The sequence below is a fragment of the Mus pahari genome, chromosome 7 (assembly GCF_900095145.1).
Source record: "Mus pahari chromosome 7, PAHARI_EIJ_v1.1, whole genome shotgun sequence".
NCBI classification, from domain to species: Eukaryota; Metazoa; Chordata; class Mammalia; order Rodentia; family Muridae; genus Mus; species Mus pahari.
In genome coordinates this window covers 7687937-7697694 of record NC_034596.1, presented here as the reverse complement: position 1 = coordinate 7697694, position 9758 = coordinate 7687937, and the positions used below count along the sequence as shown (strand labels likewise).

At 34.3% G+C, this 9758-nt stretch overlaps 1 protein-coding gene across 17 annotated transcripts in view; it reads right to left on the bottom strand.

Moving 5' to 3' along the window:
* The window catches only part of Pum2 (pumilio RNA binding family member 2), an 83783-nt gene that overhangs the window by 44228 nt on the left and 29797 nt on the right, over positions 1-9758 (bottom strand). For all 17 annotated transcript variants that reach the window (XM_021201805.2, XM_021201799.2, XM_029540867.1 and 14 more), the window contains 3 exons: positions 6034-6142; positions 2880-3067; positions 2064-2230 (listed from right to left, as the gene is read on the bottom strand). In XM_021201805.2, coding sequence (XP_021057464.1) covers positions 2064-2230; positions 2880-3059 — 347 coding nt within the window. In that variant the 5' untranslated portion in view covers positions 3060-3067; positions 6034-6142. The remainder of the gene's footprint in view (positions 1-2063; positions 2231-2879; positions 3068-6033; positions 6143-9758) is intronic.

Sequence of the window (9758 nt, the reverse complement as noted above, 5' to 3'; positions counted from 1 at the left end):
CTCCTCCTCCTCCTCCTCCCTCCACCACCACCACCACCACCACTTCTACTACTACTGATGATGATGCAGTATTATGCCTGCATGTATACCTGCAGGCCAGAAGAGAGGTCCAGATCTCATTACAGATGGTTGGTTGTGAGCCACCATGTGGTTGCTGGGAATTGAACTCAAGCTCTGTGCTCTCAACTGGTGAGCCATCTCTCCAATCTCCTCTAACATTCTTTTTACACTGTTTTTAATCCTAACATAGTCTTATCTTCTCTTATACATGTTTTATATAGGAATCTTACTCTAAGTGTATTGCTCTGAGAAACTATGCATTCATAGCACAAAGTATAAATACCTAAGTTTAGTAGTAATGAGTGTTTTACTTGTGTCAAACACCAGCTGTTCATCAAACTTCTAACAGCCTCTAATTTAAGATGTTCTACATTGGCATAAGTTTGCTATCATATGCACAGCAGTTTACAAAGAAATTCTTAATTACAAGTACAGACCACTAAGTACTTATGCTACTTCCAAGTCAATCACTGTCTTTGCATATCAGATTTCAAATGTGTTTTGCCTTTAGCCATACCTGCCTTTTGTGGTTTTTTCACTTGGAACATTTAAGAAAAAAACAAACCAAAACAGAGCTTCTTAGCCAACTTAAAAAGGTGGAATAGTCCTATACTTCGTTCCAGTAATGTATATATTCCTGACATGTGTCACTAACAAATTTTAATTATAAACTTGAATGAGACCATATAGCCACAGCTATTTTAAGCATTTTTACATGTCAAGTACTAACTGATACTGTATTTAACTAGTAATTTCAAATACATATTTAAAATCTAATGGAACAAAACCCACAAATATAGATGTTCATAGTCATGTTTAAAAGGGAGCAATAACCTTTCACATAAAACAACTCAATACAGCAAAAGCAGAGAACAAAAGAACATACTGTGTTATCAGTGGTGCTATTTTCTTGCTATAGTTAACGGTGTGTTAACACTTCAATTATAAATATTAAAAAAAAAAAAAAAAAAAAAAACAAACAAGTTTTAATTAAATTTCACTTCAATTATAAATATTAAAAAAAAAAAAAAAAAAAAAAAATCAACCAAGTTTTAAATGTCTGACCTTCACTAAAACTTAGTAGCAGAAAAGAAAAAAAAAAATCAGGAAAAGATTCTAAATAAAGAACAATATTTTTTCTTGTCAAAAGAGGTTTACTGATTTTGGATGCTTTTTTGCACTAGGAACAGATGAAAATGGTTCTTTAACAGACACTATTATTCTTTGTTAGGTGAAGGCAATAAGTACAGAAACATAAAATGCACCAAGTAACTGTTCCTTTATCTATCATGAGGTGAAGCTTGACAACTAACTAGAAACTGCACGGGTCAGCCTGAAGCATCAACTTTCTAGCATACAGGTAAGTGTGCAGTGTTTAATCTAAAGCCAATGACTGAAAAACCAAACCAAAACAACAACAACAAAAAAAACCCACATTTGATTGCTAGAAACAACTAAAAATAAGTATTCAAGAACTCCAAGCTTAAAAAGTTATTTCATATTTGAAGAAGCAATTATGTTTTAGCACAATTCATATAGTATAAGAAAACCACTGATTACTAAAATAATTTTGCCTCATATATCTAAGATGAAAAAAACCAAATGGCAGGGGATGAAAAAGTAGTTGATATAGCAATTCAAAAGAAAAATTCCATTGCAAGATATGCAAGCACAACTCAAGGGGAGAGGAAAAAATCATGTTAAACCTGTAAGTCACTAATTAGCAATAAAAAAGTTCTAATTTAGTTCATTAAGACAAAAATAGCAGCTTCTAACATTAATCTTCCAACATAACACCCTGTTTTAGATAACATTTTGAAGATTTTTTTTCAATGACTCATGATGATTAACTTTATTTTTTAAAAATCCATCCAGATTAACACAAGGCACAAAGGAAATAAAGTAACCCTAAATTGAAAAAATCATCTAAATCAATCACATCAACTAACTGTAATATCTCCTAAAAGAAATATTTTTCTTCTTGAAAAAGTTAAAAATCTTACTTAAAATCTTTGCAATCGGCATCCATTCCATTTGGCAAACCTCTGCCATTTATTTTAGAGTCCTCATCATCTTGTTTAAGATCTCTGTTTTGGTCCTCCTCAAATGGAGAAGCCTTGCCTTTTTGATCTCCTTTCTCAGGTCCATCTGTTTCAGCATCTCTAGTACCCTGAGGAAAAAGAATCTGTTTGATTCTCAGTATTTAATAGAACAGAAAAAAAGGCACCAAAAGGTAGTCTAAAACTACCCTGTAGTGCACGTAATGATAAAACAACAATTTAATCTTGTTAAGTGAACTAATTTAGCAAAGGCCAAAAAACTAGGGATTTATAACAGAAGGGCTAAGTCAACCTTAACTATAGCGGCACAGGAAAAGCAGTAACACCACAAATTAAAGGAATTGTTACATAATTTGATTTAGGTACAGATTAAGTACTATCAGGAGTAAGCAATATTATCTTTGCAAAGTAAGCTTTAAAATGATTTGGTTTTTGTTAACACAGTCATAAAAACGTAAGTACTTGTGATTATTCTATAATTTCATGAACTAAGTAAAGAAAACAAATTGTAAATACTTTAAAGTTTCTTTCAGTTTTATGGCTGAACTGGAAGCAGAGGCCCTTATCTGTATGTAATGCCTCGACAGGAGACTCAGGCTTGACTCATCTAGCCTGGACTCTGCACAGTGATTTTTCAGGCTAAACAAGGCGATAGATAGTAAGATCTTACATTAAAAGGAAGAACTCAAAGAGCAAAATACCATAAAACGCACACACACAAAGCAATGAAAATATTAAATTTATATTTAAAATACTTACAAAAGTTCCCTTCCTAAATCGAGAATCCAATTTATCAGCAGGAGAGGAACTTAATACATATTCTACCATGCTCACACCAAGGCCTCCACTTTCTGAGCGCGGAGAAAGAATTGCATTTACTTCACTGTTTCCATGAAAACTCTGTCCAGATCTTCTCTGCACCATAATAGGCTGGGACATTGAATGATCTGTTTGGAAGAAAAACAATACAGTTTTACTTTTAGCCAAGTAAAATATAGTTTACAAATTAACATATCAATTTCAGGAAAACCAGTATTTCCTTTTATTATTATATTCTTGCTATAATAATATATTCTTATATAATATTCTTGCTTTTCATTCTGTAGAGTTGGGACATCTTTTATCATATGATACACCTTACTATTTGTGTGAGTCAGAGGACAGGTCCATGCGGACAGGTCCCTCCTTTCACACTGGCATGGCACCAGGGACTGAACCCGGACTGTCAAGCTTTATGGCAAGTACTGTTTTACCAGCTCAATCACATCACTGATCTAAGAGCATGTTTCTTGAAAATACAGAGAGAAAGACAGAAGGCAACTTTGTGGAGTTGCTTCTCCTACCTTCACATGAGTTTAATTTAGTGATAACAAGGCAAAAAAGAGTCAAGCCAAAATATATCAATGCCGCAGAAAAATGACTCTGAAGGCTAAATTGTTTCAAAGTCTTAAACCTTTAGGAATAAAACCTATTCAAAACAAAAACAAAAACAAAAAACAAGAGGTGCAGTTCCCAAGCTCAGTTATACATCACACGAACCTAGAACACACTGTTATTAACACAATACCAATCAGTTTGGGGGGAGGGGGGAATCACTTAAATCTCAGAATTTTATGTACATGGTGAGATACTTTCTAGTTTCTTTTATTTTAGAACAAAGTTATGTACCCAATATAAATGCAACATCTGAGAGCTAGCATAATTTTAATACAATCTACAAATTAGAGGCAGTATTCCAAGTTTTTAGTGCTGAAAATTGTCTTTAAAGAAACCAAAAAGGCTATTAGTTAACGCTGGCTCATTTGTGAACAAAAACAATCTCAATTAATTTTAGTCCTTAATACCATGGGTATATTCACTTTTCATTGCTATAATAATTTTCAAGTAAATGGTACTTTCATTAGTTCTTATTAAGACCCTTCTGTTTCCCACTTGTATCCATAAAAATTTGTCATTTTACCCTTTCCTTTAATCATTTACCCTCACAGTTTAAATACTAGTATATAGTGACTCATGATAAGTATTATGATTCAATGGGGACTCCATGAACAAGACAACCTGTCTTAAGAGTTATTATTGCTGTAATGAAATATCATGACCAAAAGCAACTTGGGTTTATTTCACTCACTGTTCCATGTGACAGTTCATCATCAAAAGTAGTGAGGGCAAGAACTCAAGCAGGTGAGGACCCTGGAGGTGGGAGCTAATGTAGAAGCCATGGAGACTGCAGCTTACTGCCTTGCTTATCATGACTTGCTCAGACTGCTTTCTTATAGAACTGCAGAACCAGCACATGGATCACATCATCCACATTGGACTGGGCACTTCCCGATCAATCACTAATTAAGGAAATTCCCTACAGCTGGTACTTATGGAGGTATTTCTCAACTAAAGTTCCCTCCTTTCAGATAACTGTACCTTATGTCAAGTCAACATAAAACAAGTCAACATACAGAAAGGATGAACATGGAGACTGTTGATGTAAGTCAACTGCTAGTGACTGTCAAGCATGCCCAAGACTAAGTGTGGTCCCTAACATTGTATAAGATGAGTGTAGTGGGGCATATCCCTGATCCCGGCCCTTGAAAGGTAGAAGCAGGACTATCAGTATTTCAAAGTCAGCCTCTACTACACCGAGATCCAGGTCAACACGGGCTTACATTTAATAAGGAATAATCAAAAACAGGATAAAGTCCCTCAAAAATAACCCAGAATTTTACAGGCATATAAAGCATGGGGAATTGATTCTTCCCATCCTTGAGGTGAATCCAAAAGAAGAAATGATATTTAATTGGCATAGATAGAAAGGAAGAGTAGACTTACAAAGTGAGACAAAGAAGGAGTGAGAGTATTTTAGTTATAGAAACTACCATGTTCCAAAGTCCCACGTTTTGAAACATGCTTTAAAAAAAAGTAACCCGTAATAATATATAATAATATATAATAATATATATTAGACCTCTCATCGTAACAGAGAAATAACTTTATTATGTGTATGATGTATATGTAGATGCATATGTGCCATGGAGCATATACAACAGTCAGAGGACAACTTTGATTGTTCTCTGTTTCCACTTTTGATGAGTTGCAGGTCACTAGGTTTGTGCAGTTAGAACCTTTACCATTGGTCCAAGAATTTTCTTTCGTATTCAGAGACAGGATCTCACTATGTCCTCTGACCTCCTCAAGTAGTGCCCTATATATCCCTATTCTTATTCAACCCCCAAAGAAATGTAATTTGTAAAATATATGGTTAGGAAATTTAGAATTTTCTTATTTCGTTTACTTTGTATAGCATACACATACTGTATCATACTCAGCAATAAAAAGAAAATATGTGTAAAAATACACTTATTTATATGCCCCTCAAATTTGATTCATCACACATTTTAATAAAATAAGTCAAAATATTTAAAAATTGACAAATACTGTGATTTCTACAGGCTATAGTTCATTATGTGCCAGGTTCCTTTCCCCTGGTAGTTTTGTGGATCTACTCTTTCCTTGCAACTTAATAGGAATCAAAAATATTTTTAATTGCTCTGTTTCTAGGAGATCTGTATCACCAATGTATACCATTTCTAGATGTGGCTAATGTTTTACAGTGCTAGACTGAAATGCAGTTAGATTAATCAGTCACTGGGCAGTGGTGGCCTATACCCTTAAAACCAGCACTGCAGAGGCAGATTTCTGAGTTCCAGGCCAGCCCAGTCTATAAGGCCAGCTCTAGGGACAGCCATGGCTATGTAGAAAAATCCTGTCTGAGAAAAAAGAAAAACAGAAATCTAAACTAAATCAACAAAGGCATCACAAAGCTTTTCGTTTAAGGATAGGCAAAAGTTTCAATTTGAAAACCTGAATTAAAAAAATTTTGAATTTATTCATAATTCTCACCCAAACACCAATAACTTACGAGAAGTTCCCCATGCAGTCTCTCTCCATTCATCATCCCCAAGAAATATGCCTTTTTGTCCATCTTTTGTTGAATCATCAGGTTCCCAAAACTTTTTGGTAGGCAAAAGCTATTTGAAATGAGAAAAAGAAGAAAAAGAAAGTTTTATAATGTTATACAATTTACAAAAAAATATAAGGAAATGTAAACTTATCACTTATATGCACGTTAGCTTTTGCATACCGTTGAGTAATCAATTTTCCAAGCCATCGCATTGGGCAAAGTAACTCATTTAAGTACTGGCTCAAATAATTCTAGGCCTCTAATACAATTTTCAAATAGCTTTGTTATATCCCATCTTTTTTTCAATTTTTATTAGGTATTTATTTACTTTGTGTGAGAATTTTGCCTGCATGTATGTAGGCATACATCATCCATGCTTAGAGCCCAAGTAGGTCGGGAGAGGGTATCAGATCCCCTTAGACTGGAGTTATGGAGGGTTATAGCTACTAAGCAGACGCTGGGAACCATCTGAAAGAGCAACAAGTGCTCTTAACCACTAAGTTTACCCCCTTATGACTTTCTTTATATGTAATTCTCAAAAGACTTAACAAATTTCTTGCTCAAGATAATAAAAATGCCCCCCAAAAAATACTAAAATTTCCTTCACTTCTAAAAGCTGCTTTTGAACAATCTCTTATCAAAGTTCCAAAATAGTTTTTTCAAAACTCTTACTGGCTTTGAATAGCACCAGTCTGTTGATTCCAAATCAGAAAGCTATGAGTAACAGAAGACACACAAAGAGAAACCCTAACAATATTTTTTTGAGATAATAACCTCAAGGTATTATGCTCTATTCTACATGGTAACCTGTAAAAACTACATCAGTCAATAGGACTACTCAGTCATTACTCTCTATCCCTGACACTCGGAAACAAACTTACATTTGTTTGAACAGATTCTTTTTCTCAAGACATACATGTAGCATTTTAAGTGAACATTCATAAAGACATCATTTGCATCCTATTAATTAAATGCCAAGTCATTTTAGCACTCATAAACAGGCCTGCACATACTTCTGCTACTATATTGACCACACTAGTTACCTGTGTTTGCCCCTTTAAAGGCATGCTGATCTCATCTTCAGAGAATTTAAACAGACTGGAGTAAAATATAACTCAATAATACCTGATGTACAGTCTGAGAGATAATTTAGTGTCTATTTGCAGGGGGCAGGGCGAGTTGCATGCAAGGTGAGGAATACAGTAAGCATAAAAGAAACAGAAAACCATGAACAAAAGCAAAACTTAAGAAAATGCAATGTTCTACATAAAGAAGATGCAAGACCACTTATTTAACACTAGTAAAGCTAACCATGAGGTTATGAAGACCCTTAAAGGCAAATTAAGGAACTGAAAGTTTTACTAAAGCAACAGAAATTAAACAGGTTAGTGACAGCATGTTTTGGAAAACAAGTCAAGTTGTAATACCAACTGATAGAATGGGGAAAACTAAAAAGCAAGGAAACCATCAGTTTAGGAAAGTCACAACAAAGCCAAGACAGTAAGACCTAAGAGGGTACTGGCAGAAAAGAGCTGAGGAAAAAAGAAAAAAGGAAGAATCTCAGAGACTTCTTGGAATATCAAAAGACATTGATTACAAATGGTGGAAAATGTAAATTAAATGCATAAAAACTAAGTGATACTGTTGTTACTAAACCAAGAAGCAGTGTTGAATATAAGACATCTTATCTTATATATTTAATTAATGCAAGATAAAGTTTTAACTAATCATGGGCACAGAAGTGGCTAGGTGAATCATCATCTGACAGAGTAGAAATAACAGCATTCCACTGAGACTATTCTGTTCTAACATAATATTCCAAGTATTTTCACGGACTACTGCATTAGACTACGAAGTGCAGAACTAGGGATTGGCACAGTGTGGGAAAACACCTGTCTAGCATATCTAAGGCTCTGGGTTCCATCCTCAGCACCACAGAAAGAATAAAATAAAATGCATATTGCTCATGTAGGGGAGAAAAACTCATGTCGAATATTCAATATGCTAATTTTACCAAGCACTCTTATAAGGAAAATTGTATTTATTTTGCAAATATGCATAAATTATTAGATATACAGAAAATAATTTAGCCAAAATTAACACTATCTTCCGTACACTCTAGAAATGCTTTTTAGTTACTAAAAAAAAATGTTTTCAGTGAGTGTGTACTATATGTAGTACATGCACATTAGTGTGTTTGGAGCCAAGAGCAAAATGTGTCTTAATGACTCTGCCCTCTGCCTTTTTACCTTTGAGACAAAGATAGGGCAGGCTGGCATTATAGGTACTAGCAGCCATGGCTTTTTACATTGATGATGGGGACCTGAACTCAGGTCCTCAGACTTGCAAAGTAAGCACTGTTACCCACCCAGTCATCTCCACAGAAAAACCCCTCCTGTGGCAATTTAAACAGTAATTTAAGTGTTCTTCCTAGCTTGTGGCCCATAGTTTAAAATGGATTAAAGGTAAGAAAAGGCAATGGGTCAAAAAAACAAAAAAACAAACAAACAAAAAAAAAAAAAACCACAGAGTTAAAATAAAAAGTGAGAAAACATAAGGTTAAATGAATTGAGACAGAAACAGATGTCTCCATAAATTCTTTGATTATATATGATATAGCATAAATAAGATTTACATTATAGAAAACAAGGCTAAAAAAATTTAAATCTAAAAAATTTATTATTTTCCTACTAGTGCCCTAACTCACAAAGCTTTGAGCCTAAACCATGGTTGGGACACTAAGTGTTTCTTGTCCACCTGTCCTTCCATCCTCCATGTCAGGATGACTGACAAACATTTTTTGTCCTCCAGAAACAGCTTATGGCTTGCCCTCTCTGTTGTGAAGAAACCAGTGAAGACATGATATATACTGCCTTATAATCAACCAAATTCCTGGTCCAGCATTTCAGGAGGTACACTTACACACCATACTTTTCTATTATAAACTTAAGCAAACATCTCAAACTAGCCAACCAATTAACATACTTAAAATTAAGTTCATACAGCTTATCTTATCTAAGCTCAGCTACTTTCAAGAAAAGAGATGTAGATGTTATGATGACATCATAACAACTACCTGGGAGTGGGGGAAAATCAAGATCACTCTACTTATTATATAATACCAATTCACAAAAGACAAAACAAAATCCCAGATGAAGTTGTAGAGAACAGCAACAAAAAAGAAACCATGATGAAATTTCCTAAATCTCTAAAATGGTGCTTTCTAGTCTTTATCTTTGCTGTAGTCTATTCTGTAAATAAAAGATAAATAATTTTTACTCTTCATTTTTTTTGGTAATGAAAACACAATAAGTCTACTGTTCTAAGACTAAGACTACAATGAAAGACCATTAAAAGATTCATTCAATCCATCCTCTAGCTTATAGCCATCATAAATACTAGGAATCTTTCATAGCCAAAGTACAAGAGTCATTTCATTGACTGTTTATTTCAAAGAATTGTATGTTACTAAAGTTAAGTATCCCAGAGATGAAAACCTAATACTTAAGAATAGTTATTATATGAAGCCGGGTGGTGGCGCACGCCTTTATTTAATCCCAGCACTTGGGAGACAGAGGCAGGCGGATTTCTTTTCTTTCTTTCTTTCTTTCTTTCTTTGTTTTGTGTGTGTGTGTGTGTGTGTGTGTGTGTGTGTGTGTGTGTGTGTGTGTGTGGTTTTTCAA